The sequence below is a fragment of the Talpa europaea genome (genome assembly GCF_964194135.1).
Source record: "Talpa europaea genome assembly, chromosome: 7".
Lineage (NCBI taxonomy): Eukaryota > Metazoa > Chordata > Mammalia > Eulipotyphla > Talpidae > Talpa > Talpa europaea.
The window spans coordinates 86,620,144-86,633,575 of record NC_140074.1 but is presented as its reverse complement, the minus strand read 5'-3'; the positions used below and the strand labels follow the sequence as shown (position 1 = coordinate 86,633,575).

Genomic DNA, 13,432 nt, shown 5'->3' with positions numbered 1-13,432 from the left:
GGTGGAGGAACAGCGGGGAAGGGAGGAACAACGGACTATGGTGGAGGACTGTGGGTGCTTGGTGGTGGGTATGGCAGGAGGACATGCATGTGAGGTTTGATACTTCGCATTTAGTTCACATACAATGCTATAAACCAATGTTACCACAGTAAACAAAGGGGAAAAATATTAATGAAGTTATTCTGTAGCTTGTTTTTGTCATTGAACAGGAAGAACTGGCATTATTTACGTGTCATTAGTTCATTTAGAACTAATTCATTTCTTTAACTACTACATAATAATCTATAGTACGTACTTGCTCATAATTTATTTAACCATTTCCCTATTCATGAACATTTTGGCTCTTTTCAACTCTGCTGTTACAGTCAATATTTAAATGAACACAATTTAAATATATATTTAAATTTTTAGATATTTTTACCATGCATAAATTCCCCCTAAACGAACTGCTAAAAGATGTTCTTCAGGAAAGTGTAAATTGAACAAGTGAGAAAGAAACGTGATAAAAGAGGCAAAGGTGAGGTAAACTATGGGTAACTCTAAATAAGCAATGACTTTATAAGAAAATACACTAATTGAAGGAATAAAAACAAACTTCAACTAAGACAATGCGCACAGACCATTTTAAGACCTTCATTTTATTTGGGAGGATGGTTAAAATATTGATCTATTTTAGGATATGTTAACTCAAATATGGATTTTTAAATATGTGTAACAACAAGGAAAATGTAAAATGAACAATTTCCAAATCAATTTAGGGGAAGAAAATTAAAGAAACCACCCAAGACAGGAAAAGAGAAAAAAGCAAGAACACAGTAGTTAACATAAAGTTTAGGGAAAAAACATAATTCTAGCAGAATAAACTCACCAATTAAATTCAAAAAGGATTCTAAAACTGGGCCTTCCTGGTGGCGCAAGGGGTTAAGCACCACACTATGAGGCAATCCAACGCCTCTGCAGCAAGGAGTTCAATCCCTGGCCCACCAGGGAGCAACCCACATGGCGAGGCAGACCTCTCCTGTCTCGGTCTGCCTCGTCTGCTGCTCCCCTCAGCAGTGTATTTCCATTAATCTGCCTGTTCTGTTCCCCACTCTGTCTCTGGTGAATCCTCTCACCCACCACATCTCTGGCCTGTATCCCAATTCTTGTATGCATAAATAAATAAATCTTAAGAAAAAAAAAAAAAGAACAGATAGAAAATAATATAACACACACTGATATACCCTTTTTAAGATGAGAATGTTTATTACAATTGCTTCTTTGTTTTGGCTATTTGTAATTGAAAATAAAAAACCTGTAAGAAAAATGGAATGTAAATACTCTCCCCAACTAAAATCTTTTATTTTAGCAAGGGTTACTTTACTCATGAGGGAATTAATAGTTCTTCTGTTCACCATTTTATCTCTAGCATGTAGCATGGTGTAGTTACTCAACAAAGTATTTACTATGAAAGATTCAAAATTGAAAAGGGGAGCTCTATTAAGTGCCTCTTACTGAAAACAGATACCTTGAGAACCTTAAAACCAGTGTTTTTGAAGAGATTAAAATAAGAAGAGTTCTGCATTCAGCTTTAATCTCCTGTTCTGAAATCTCCAGTTCATTTCTACAGTTCTCTCCCTTTGGAGCCATGTTTTAATCACCCGAGCTCTGAACTCAATAGCTATAAATTCTTAGTTAAAAGCTCATCATTGCCTTTTTTGATTCCCAGTTATATTGACACCTAATGGAATTCTGCTCAAAATTAGTTACCAATCTGTCACAAAATAAAACAGGAAAACAAAAAACAACACATACCTTCCATCTTTCAAAGTGTTAACAATAAATCGGTTAATCTGGCAAATACAATTGCTAGATAATTGTTCTTTCTCAACAAGAGGGTTCAACTGTGTTGCCAACATGAAAGCTGAAAAGCAGAGAGATTACTTTAGTCTCCAAAACATTTCAGTCAAAACAATTCAAAAGCTGATCACACCTATGCTAGCAAAGAAAAGTAATGCCTTAAATATGTTCCTAAAATTGAAACCAGTTAGATTCTTCATAGTAAAAAAGAATAAGGTATAATTTGAGGTGCATTTAAACATCTGCTGCTACCCTGAATGTTATGTATTTCTTAAAGTGCCCAAATCATTTTTCCCATCATTCAGATTTCAAGATAAATACTAAATCTTTTCTACGTCCTTTACACTGTGACTAGAGATGGCAAATGAATCCTGCAAATTTTTTCCCTTCTCTCATGTAAAGTTTCCAACACAGAACTAGAACCTCAAAAAGGGAGGTATAAGATAGCTAACCCGTCATATTCACTAAATGTCAATATCATCCTAAGGGAAATTAATCAAAGAAAACAGAGAGCACCAGTTAGAGAAAATTAATTAAGCCAAGTGGCAGCTTTCCACTAGATTCAGCCCACTGCTGGAAAGTTCTCTGCCAGCTCCAATTGTCTCAATCAAGTGCATAGTCAAGCAAATTAATATTTCTGGAATGCCCCCAAATTACTGCAAAGTGTTGGGTGTGCTTTTATTATTTAATACAAATTCCTGGAATTTTGTACCATACTTACAGGATAGAGTGTTCAATCCATCACTCATAAGCAGTCGGTAACGGGGTGGACTATTCCCTGTAGTAATAGGACGAATGTTCTAGGAACAGAAAATTTGATTCATTAACCAGATTGTGTGCCCAGTCTGTAAAGATAAGCAAACCTAAGTGGCAGGAGAGTGGGTTTGCCATTAGTCAACACAAACTTCACTTTTTGCCCATTCTCTTGATACCTAAATCCAAATAAAATTGGATTTGATGATTCTCCCACCAACCTCTTCCCACTAACATTAGTAAGGACTACACAGCTAAGCATAAAATAAATTGCCAATACTCTTGCATTCTCTCTCCCCTATTCAAATTTAGTTGAAAATCAATTTTAAAATAACATATAACAAGGTACAGAATATATGGCAGGGGCTATGTAGGAAACATGCTAAAAATGCAAGAAAAAAAATCCTTACCCTGAAGAGGTTTACAATAGGGTAGAGATAAGAGGGAGATAAGAAAGGTATACACATAATGACATAGGAATAGTCAAAAAACTTATCCCAACTTGAGGAAACCAAATAGTTCTCTGAAAAATAAGTGAAATACGGAAAGTCTTAAGGTGATCGACAGTTACTCTTAGAGTTACAAGGCAACAAACAGGCCTCCTGATTCAGCATCTGCAGGTATGTTCTAAGATTCTGCTTCTATTGACTTCTTAAATTCCCACTAAAATTTAAGAGCTCCTCACATGGATAGAGTTAATGAAGATTTTGAAGCAGACAAGTTCATTTTACTGAATTTTTACTACATAAAATTTTATTGGATTAATAGGTCTTTTCTCTTCCATATCCTATTCCTACTTCTGACACATATTTTCTGATAAGTTCATTTTAGATAAATCTCTCTGGAGACCATATGTAAGGCAGATTTAATCAAGCCAAACCTACCGGCAGGAAGACAAGAAGGTAGTAAGGATGTATATAGCACTACAGCATCCATCAATTGTGGAAAGAACAAGGAAAGAAAAAGCCTCAAATTTGAGTCTCCAAAGGTCTGATTCTGGCTAACATTGGGGAAGAAAAAGCTTGATTCCTCTCTCAGGGTTTACAGCATGAACTGGACTATTTTTTTTTGTGATGATGGAGACAATTTCCCAAAGTAGATAAATGTGTACATGCTTTTATCAAATGTAATTTATAATTACACATAAGTTTAAAAATGTTTGACATAAAACATATGTAGCTACTCACAATGACTTGGAGGATGGGTTTTATGGATGTATCTCCCTGTTGCATTATGGCCTGAAAGAGTAAAAGATTATTGTGACATATGTATGCAAATGATGACTAATATTGGATATATTTTCATAGTTTGGTATTTGAAATAAACTACTGATAATATTGTTAAGAGTTTCTTCAGAGCTTATCATTTGAAAATCTAGCTTACGATTTTCATTCTGGACAAATCATAAAATCATAAAACCGGGATAAATCATAAAATCATACATGTTGACCAGCAAAGACATATCTGAAATACTGGCATTACATCTGTATACATATTTGTAACATTTGTAACATATTAGCACTCATTAGTGCTCAATAAGGAACTAGGGAAGTACAGTAAATGTTTAAAACAGAATATTATACAGCCTTAAAAATTTGTTCTTGGGCCTCCCTGGTGGTGCAAGTGGTTAAGACAGGACCATGAAGCTGTCCGCAGCCACTGCAGCATGAGTTCGATCCCCAGCCAGGGAGCTGACCCACGTGGCACGGCAGAACTTTCCTGTCTCACCCACTGCTCCCCTCAACAGTGTATTTCAGTAAATCTGCCTGTTCTGGTTCCCACTCTGTCTATGGTGAATCCTCTCTCTCTCTCTCTCTCTCTCTCTCTCTCTCTCTCTCTCTCTCTCACACACACACACACACACAAGCACCTCTGGCCTATATCCCAGTTCTTGTATGCATTAAAAAATAAATCTTAAAAAAAAATTGTTCTTTATATATAAGCGGTTGCCACTTGTGAGCAAACTGTGTGAGTGGGGGGCCATGAAAGAGGCAGACCTTGTACAGCATATTCTTTTGTACCTTTTGGATTTTTATTTTTAATTTTAATTTTTTTTGGATGGGATTTTTTTAAAGATTTATTTTATTTATGCATATAAGAATTGGGGTTTAGGCCAGAAGCATGGGAGGGGGTGAGAGACAGTGGGGAACAGAACAGGCAGATTGACTGAAATACAATGCTGAGGGAAGCAGTGGTGAGACAGGAGAGGTTTGCTGTGCCATGTGGGTCAGCTCTCTGGCGGGGGATCGAACTCATGCTAAGGTGGCTGCTATAGCTTGATAGCGCTGACTTTAACCCACGCACCACCAGGGAGGCCCTGGACTTTTTGGATTTTAAGTCTCCTGACTCTTTTAGCAATCATTAAAAAATTCTAAAAACACAGAATAACTATCAGGGTCTTAGTCTGTTTATAAAAAAGCCAACATTTCAAGGTAATTATCAGAAAACAGTAGTTAAAAATGGTTGTCTGACATCTGCTTGTACTCATGCTGAAATGATACCATAGAGCTCTTCCAAACATAAAACACTGGACAAAACTGTTTTCAAATATCAGATAACAGGGAGACCATGACCATGATCCCTGAAAGAAGGGAAACGATATGAGACCTGTAATCACCCTGCTTTCACACAGAGTTATTCTCTAGACCACACTGCAGGGAAGGGAATCTAAGGTGAACATGGCAGTCCAGGTGAGCACAGCTCCGAATTCAGGGAGGTGAGTTAGCTGGAGTTTGTGGATGCAGAGTACTGGAGAGGGGGCTACACAGGGAAAGCTTCAGTAACCTACACAGGGGTGCCCTTGAGTCTTCTGACTGAATTCTAAGTTGTATATATATAAAGTGAGACTCCACAGGGCCAGGCATACAGGCATACCTCATTTTACCGTGCTTCATTTTATTAACAGTGCTTCATAATTTTTGTGTGTGTGTTAACAAACTGAGGGTTTATAGCAGGCAACCTTGACATTGAGAATAACTACTGGCACCATTTTTCCAACAGCATGTGTTCACTTCATGTCTGTGTCACATTTAATTAAGGTGTGTACATTTTTTTTTTAAAGAAATAATGCTATTGCACACTTAATAGACTGCAGTATAGTGTAAACATAACTTTCACATGCACTAGGAAACCAAAAAATTCATGGGATTTGCTTTATTACAACATTTGCTTTATGGCAGTGGTCTGGAACCAAACCCATAATATCTCCAAGACACGTCTGTAGTTGAGAGCTATAAGCTGAAAAATTACTGGCACTCACATTTGAATATATTTGAATTCTAACCAGCCAGAGTAGAGCGAATTCAGTAAATACCTAGTGCATAGTAAAAACCCAGAAAGACCATGCTTTAGAAAAAGGAGTAATCTAGGCCTCCCTGGTGGCGCAGCGGTTGAGCGCTGGGTTGAGAAGCTGCCCGCAGCCTCTGCAGCGCCAGTTCGATCCCCGGCTGCTCCCCGGCCACCGGAGGAGGGTCCCACATGGCGCGCAGACCTCTCCTGCCACCCGCTGCTCCCCTCAGCAGTGTACTTCGGTCCTTCTGCCTGCTCTGCTCCCCGCTCTGGCTCTGGTGAATTCTCTCACCCTCCCGCGCTTCTGACTGTACCCAGTGCATGTATAAACAAAAACAAACAAACAAACAAATTAAAAAAAAAAAAAAAAAGAAAAAGGAGTAATCTAGTCCCAAAGTAAAAGCTACTCCACTCTTAAAAGGAGCAGCTGATCTGAAGGTAAATTAACAATCTCCCAATGCAACTCAATATTCTTTTTTTAAAAAAGATTTATTTAATTTTGCATACAAGACCTGGGGTGGGGCCTCCCTGATGGAGCAAGGGGTTAAGCACTGCACTATTAAGCAATCCGCAGCCTCTGCAGCATGAGTTCAATCTCTGGCCAGCCAGGGAGAAACCCACATGGCAAGGCAACCTCTTTTGCCTCGCCCGCTGCTCCCCTCAGCAGTGTATTTCGTCAGTCTGCCAGTTCTGTTCCCCATTCTGTCTCTGGTGGATCCTCTCACCCCCCATATCTGGCCTGTACCCCAGCTCTTGTATGCATAAATAAATCTTAAAAAAATAAAAATAAAAAGAAGAGCTGGGGTGTAGACCAGAGGTGCAGGGGGGTTGGTGAGAGGATTCACTAGAGACAGAACAGGGATTAGAACAGGTGGATTGACTGAAATACACTGCTGAGGGGAGCAGCAGGTGAGACAGAAGAGGTCTGCTGCGCCATGTGGGTCACCTCCCTGGCCTGGGATCGAATTCATGCCGCAGTGGCTGCAGACTTCTTCATACTGCTGTGACTTAACCCCTTGAGCCACCAGGGAGGTCCTATTTAAATATGTATCTATCTTGAGAAGACTTTTTACAACTTATAAGAACACAACCCAACTTTTTAAATAGGCAAAAGACTTGAACAGGCCATTCACAAAGGAAGACACACAAATGGCAAAACATGAAAACATGGCCAACATCACTAGTCATGAGGGAAAGACAAATCAAATGACAGTGAGATAGTATTACACTGGAATTAAAGACTGATAAACCTAGGTTTGGTGATGATATGAAGCAACTAGAATTCTCATAGCCACTGTGATAGCAGTTTGGCAAATCCTTATAAAATTAAAAATTCATTTTACCATATGATTGAGCAATTGCACTCCCAGGTATTTATCTCAGAGGAACGAAAACCTATTCCCACAAAAGCACGTGTACATAAATGTTCATAGCATCTTCATAATAGCTAAAAAAGGAAAAAATAGCCCAAATATCCAACAACAAATACATAAACAAATGTTTATTCATACAATGGCATAGTACTTGGCAATACGAAGACACAAACTACTAAAACACCACGAATAAATCTCAAAAACCATTTTGCTGAAAAGTCAAACAAAAGAATATGTATTATTATTTGATTCCATTTATATTGTTTTACAACAGTGAAGACTAACCTACAGTGATAGATATCAGAACGAAAAAAAGCAGAAACCTTGGGTGGGGCAAGGGATGGGAAAAAGATGAGGGTGGTGTGGTTATAGTAGTATAAGTGTCTGTCAAAACTCAAACTGTGCACTTACAATAGGTGTATTTTATCATTTGTAATTAAACTTCGATAAAGTTTTTTTTTTTTTTTTAAGTAGCTGCTTGTGATACAGGCTGGGAAAAGGTGAGCAGAAGTAATTTCATTAAAAGCATTATGTTCTATTTATTTTAAAACAGGCACGTGTTACTTTATTCCTCTCAACTTAAAATGTGTAATCAAAAATACTAAAGGGGCCTCCCTGGTGATGCAGAGGTTCAAGTCTCAGCACTATCAAGCTATCACCAGCCATTGCGGCCTGAGTTCCATCCCCAGGCAGGGAGTTGACCAACATGGTACAGCAGACCTCCCGTCTCACCTACTGCTCCCCTCAATAGTGTATTTCAGTAGATCCGCCCGTTCTGCTTCCCACTTTGTCTCTGGTGAATGTTCTCACTCCCTGCACCTCTGGCCTACACCCCAGCTCTTGTATACATAAACAAACAAAAAAAATCTTTAAGGAAAAAAAAAAGTTTAAAAACAAAAAAACAGGGGCCTCCCTGGTGGCGCAAGGAGTTAAGCACCGCACTATGAAGCAATCCACAGCCTCTGTAGCACTAAGTTCGATCCCCAGCTGGCCGACCAGGGAGCAACGCACATGGCGCAGCAGACCTCTCCTGACTTGCCCGCTGCTCCCCTCAGCAGTGTATTTCAGTAGATCTGCCTGTTCTGTTCCCCACTCTGTCTCTGGTAAATCTGCTCACCCCCCAACCCCCCGCATCTCTGGCCTGTACCCCAGCTCTTGTATGCATAAATAAACAAATCTTAAAACAAAAAACAAAATGCCTCTATTTCTAAAATGATACATTGCTTCAGCTAATAATCGGAGTTGACAAAGGTTTTCCCATTCCATCATCAGAAACACAAAATTTTTCTTGTCATTTATCTATGAGTAAAACCTAAGTAATACTTTACTTAATACTAGTATGTTTTCAGAAGTTTGAATAGAGAAAACTAATCAAATATTTAAATAGCCCCATGTCATCATCTTCAAAGTGAAGAACACTTGCTAGTTTTTTTTCTACTACCCCCTCTACCCATTTGTCTTCAAGGCACCAGGTAGCAATTATTAAGAGGGTTACAATTTGCAATCACTTCCCAGGTACAATTATTCTTATTCAGATATTCATTCAATTCTCCCAACTGTTCTTCCCCTTCCTGTTTCTTCCAAGCTTCCTTTCTTTCCCATCCATGCCTGTCCCTTTCTTTTCATTTCCTCAGATGCAACTAGCAAGTACTTATTGACACCTAAAACTTGCCAGCACTGCTCCAGGTATGCTATGTTGAGCAGAGAAAAAAAAACTTCAGGTCTCAAAGAATTTACAATCCAATGAAGAAGACAGAAAGTAGCTGGTGTTAATCAAATCAACAAATAAATGTAAAATTAAATCTGTGATTATCAATAATAGGTAATATATAGTGAACATTTACTACGTATCAGGTATGGGCTAAGCACTTTAAATGTAATAACTCACTTAATCCTTCCACTGACTTCATGCAATAGCTAGAGGTAATAGGTATTATTACCCTCATTAACAGCAGCATTCACTATTTTGCCCAAAGATACACAGGTAACAAGTGAATAAACAGAAATTAGGGCCTCAAAATAAAGGTATTTAGCCTACTAAGAGAAGTCAAGAAGGGCATCTCTGAGATTTGAGTATTTTGTTAACCAGTGAGGGGAGCTAGGCAGAAGAAGAAAATGAAAGTTCAAAGGCCCTGTAAAAGAGAATAATATGGAAAACACCTGGAATTTTTTTTTTAAAAAGCTGGAACGGAGGAAAGAACAAGTGGGGTTATGCCATGATGGGACAGACAGGAAGATGGTATGCTGAGTGGAAGTAGTCCAGACAAGAAATGCTGGTACCAGTGTGAATAGACAAGTAGATGGATTTAAGAGACATACTTGAAGGTAAAAATACACTAGACTTAGTGATGGAGTGGGCATGCAGGGTGATGGAGTTTGTAGGAATAACGATTTCGGCATTTCTGGCTAGCACAATTTAATGGATAATGAATGGTATCACTCATCCAGAGAGGGAACATTAAGAGCCTAGATTAAAGAAGATAAATGGGTTAGCTTTGGGAAATGGGTCTGCTCTGGGGATGAGTTGATTTTTAAATGTCTCAAGATTTAAGGCAGGCAGCGAGATTATAGAGGTTTGTCATTCAGAATAACAGTAGCCCTGAGCCCTGGACAAAGAAATTTGCGAGCAAGACATGTAGATAAATAGACGGGGAGGCCAGGCCCTAGAGGACTGCCTTAAGTCAACAAAAATTACAAAGGACCTGCAAAATAAGGCGGGGCGGGGGGTGGGGTGGGGCGGGGACACACTAAGAAAGCTTAACCACGACGGTTAAGAGAGTGTAATGAGTAGGACAAGGCTCAACAGACTCAAATTCCGCTAAGAACTCTGGTAAGCTGAAAAATTGAAAGTGGGTGCTGCACTGAGCGACTTGGAGGCACTGCTAACTTCAGCCAGGGTTATTTCTATAGTGATAGGGGGAATGACTCACTCAAGGGGATAAAAGGGTTAACGACAGGTGAGCAAAAGAAAGCGCGCACAACAGAAAACTGCAGCAAAGTTTGGCAGTGGACGGGAAGGGGAGGAGACAAAGTGGCCGCTGGGGACTAGCAGGGGAGGCAGGTGAAGATCAAAAAGTTTATCCTGTTTCGTCTTCCGAAGCAAGAAAAGTGTCAGCATGTTTAAAAGCCAATGGGGGGGGGGGGATCCTTGGAAGACAGTGAGATTATTCAGTCACCGGCGGATCCCCCCTCCCAACCCCCCCAGGCCCCCCCAAACAACTGCTCTCGCGTCCCTGCCCCCCATCATTCCGAGCCCCTCTCCCTTCTCCACTCCGCAGAGCCCCAGTGTCCACTGCCACCCCGTCCCGCCGGCCCAGGTCGCAGAAGACGACTCACCGTAATGGCCCCCTCGCTCAGGACACTCATGGCTCCGCTGCGCCAACTCCCGCGCTCCGGCTCCTCTGCAGCCGGAATTCACTCCCGGGGTCGCGCGCGCTCCGGAGTGATTGGCCCGAGCAGCTACTCAGAGCGCGCTGCTCCCGCGTCCTGACCTGCGCGCCGCACGGGGGCGGGCCTAGCAGCCGAGGAGCAAGCTCATTGGCCGAGGCGCGGCGGGACGTTCACGTAACCTGTCCGGGCGCCGCTTCTGGGCCTAGTAGCTGGATGGCGCCGTCTGAACGCCGCGCGCCCGCCGCGCCAAGCGTGGTGCGTACGCGGCAAAGGGGCGGGTGGCGCAATTTCAGAACTTTGTGACCCGGCCCTGGGAGCGTACCCGGCTGCGACTTTGGCGGGTAGGCAGATTGGTAGCCCAGCGGAGAGTTAGTGCTGGTCCCTGGTGGCTGCTGCTAAATGTAGTGAAAGCTGTGACTTGATTCCTTCAGCAACCCAGCGCTGAGCTCCGCTGGTGCCCGACTCACTTTAGCGCAGTGAGGCCTCTGAAGGTAATAAGACCCTATCGCTGCCCTCAGAGGAGAATGCTGTCTGTGGAGGGAGTTTTCTTTTTGAGTAGTTCTAACTTCAGCTAGGCATGGTAAGGGCCCCCGAAGAAATAACGTGTGTAGGAAGCACAGATGGAAAATCAAGAAAGGCTTCCTGAAGGAGGTTCTGTTTGAACTAAATCTTGAAGGATGGGTGGAAATTTTCCAGGTGGCCTCCAAATGAGGGCAGGAATGCTTCTAGCTGAAAGAGCCTGGCAAACTGGGGATAATAGCTCGTTGCAGTAGAGCATAGGAAGAAGTGAGACTTGGGAATAAGCGAGTAAACAGAGGGTCAAATAATGAAGATCTGTACTGGGCTTCCCCAAATGCTAAGAGAAGCAGTGATGAATTTAAGGCAGAGCTCTGGCAGTTGTCTCTGGATGATGGAATGAATTGGGGTTGGGTAGGAGTTAAGAAGCACAGATGGAAAATCAAGAAAGGCTTCCTGAAGGAGGTTCCGTTTGAAGTAAATCTTAAAGGATGGGTGGAAATTTTCCAGGTGGCCTCCAAATGAGGGCAGGAATGCTCCTAGCTGAAAGAGCCTGGCAAACTGGGGATAGCTCGTTGCATTACCTCGTTGCACTCAGCACACCATCTTCCCATCTGTCCCATCATGGCATAACCCCACTTGTTCTTTCCTCGGGTCCAGCTTTTTTTTTTTTTTTTTAAAATTCCAAGTGTTTTCCAGATTCTTTTCTTTCACAGGGCCTTTGAACTTTCTTTTTCCTCTTCTGCCTAGCTCCCCTCACTGGTTAACAAAATCCTCAAATCTCAGCTTAGAGACGCCTTTCTTGACTTCTCTAACTAGGCTAAATATCTTTATTTTGAAGGTAGGAGTTAAGGCATGGATTCTAATTAGTATACTTTGGAGAGAATGCCCGACAGAAGGTGGTCAGGGCTGGAACTGAAGGATTAACCTTAGGATTGAAAGAAAACTAAAGTATGTTTGAAATAGAAATATTCATTAATTTAAGAGATGCCTGGATGAGTGAGAAAGGAAAATCTGGGATGTCTCTCAGGTTTCTGATTTGAATGACTAGGGCCTGAGAGAACAGGGATGGTGGCTCTAATCTGATTGATTCATTGTTATATAAGCATCACCTGACATGGTACCTGGCACAAAGTAGCTTCCAATAGGAATGAAAGATGTTGAGTGAACTGGAGAGAGTGAATATAGATTCTTTCTTAGCAAATAAGCCACTATAGAAAAAGACCAAAAAGTTTTGTTGTGTAATACTGGAGAAGTATGCATTTGTAGAATTCTAAATTCCTTATTTTCTTCCTCATTTTATAGATCTAAAATAGCATGGATCTGCCTGTGGATGAGTGGAAATCATACATTCTTCAGAAGTGGTCTTTGCTCCCAAAGTCCATTCAAGTCACCATTTCTACAGCAGAGACTTTAAGTGAAATCTTTCTTCACTCCTCTTCACTTCTTCAGTAAGTGAGTGGAAGCTTTTACCAGGGGAATTTTGATCTCTTTTGCCATGTACTCTCAATAGTATCACTTTTGGTGAAAGGATTAAGTTCAGGTTTTTATATTTGGGGCATTCATCAGTTCTTGCTGTTTCCACAATTTTTTCTAACTTACTATAGAACAGGTAGAGTTGCTATTTACCTTTTATGTTTAAATAATCACTGCCTTGCCAAAGTGTCTAAGTTGTGAACCTTGCCACATCCCAAAGGATATTGTGGAGTTTCACTAGCTGCACATAGAAATACATAAGTGCTGAAATTTGAAAAGAATCTTAGAGGTCATGTAGTCTAATCCCTGTAGCTTTCAAATACTTTGCGCTTGTCAGGATAATTTTTTTTTAAAGATTTATTTATTTTTATACAAGAATTGGGGTATAGGCCAGAGATGACGGGAGGGTGAGAGGATTCACCAGAGACAGCGTCGGGAATAGAACAGGCAGACAGACCGAAGTACACAGCTGAGGGGAGCAGCGGGTGAGACAGGAGAGGTCTGTCCCACCGTGTGGGTTTCTCCTTGGCGGGCCGAGAATCGAACTTGTGCTGCAGTGGCTGCGGATTGCTTCATAGGTTGCGTCTTAACCCCTGCACCACCAGGGAGGCCCAGGATAATATATTTTTTATATCATAACCTAGTATATACATAAATAAATAAAAACCTGAAACAAAGACCTCCCCGGGGGCATAGAGTTTAAGTCTTAGCTCTGTCATCCTATCACTGCTCCGGCCTGAGTTCAATCCTGGCCAGGGAGCTGAGCCACATATGGTACAGTAGACCTCTCCTGTCTT

At 41.2% G+C, this 13,432-nt stretch overlaps 2 protein-coding genes across 3 annotated transcripts in view; one reads left to right on the top strand and one right to left on the bottom strand.

Annotated features, from left to right (window-relative positions):
• Window positions 1-3,824, bottom strand: part of RPA1 (replication protein A1) — a gene marked incomplete at both ends in the record, with an annotated part of 64,251 nt that extends 60,427 nt beyond the window's left edge. The window contains 3 exons of the mRNA XM_084237858.1: window positions 1,795-1,903; window positions 2,561-2,639; window positions 3,780-3,824. Of these exons, the coding sequence (XP_084093984.1) occupies window positions 1,795-1,903; window positions 2,561-2,639; window positions 3,780-3,824 (233 nt within the window). The remainder of the gene's footprint in view (window positions 1-1,794; window positions 1,904-2,560; window positions 2,640-3,779) is intronic.
• An 8,652-nt stretch (window positions 3,825-12,476) lies between these two features.
• Window positions 12,477-13,432, top strand: part of SMYD4 (SET and MYND domain containing 4) — a gene marked incomplete at its 5' end in the record, with an annotated part of 43,185 nt that continues 42,229 nt past the window's right edge. For both annotated transcript variants that reach the window (XM_084238508.1, XM_084238507.1), the window contains one exon: window positions 12,477-12,610. In XM_084238508.1, the coding sequence (XP_084094634.1) occupies window positions 12,477-12,610 (134 nt within the window). The remainder of the gene's footprint in view (window positions 12,611-13,432) is intronic.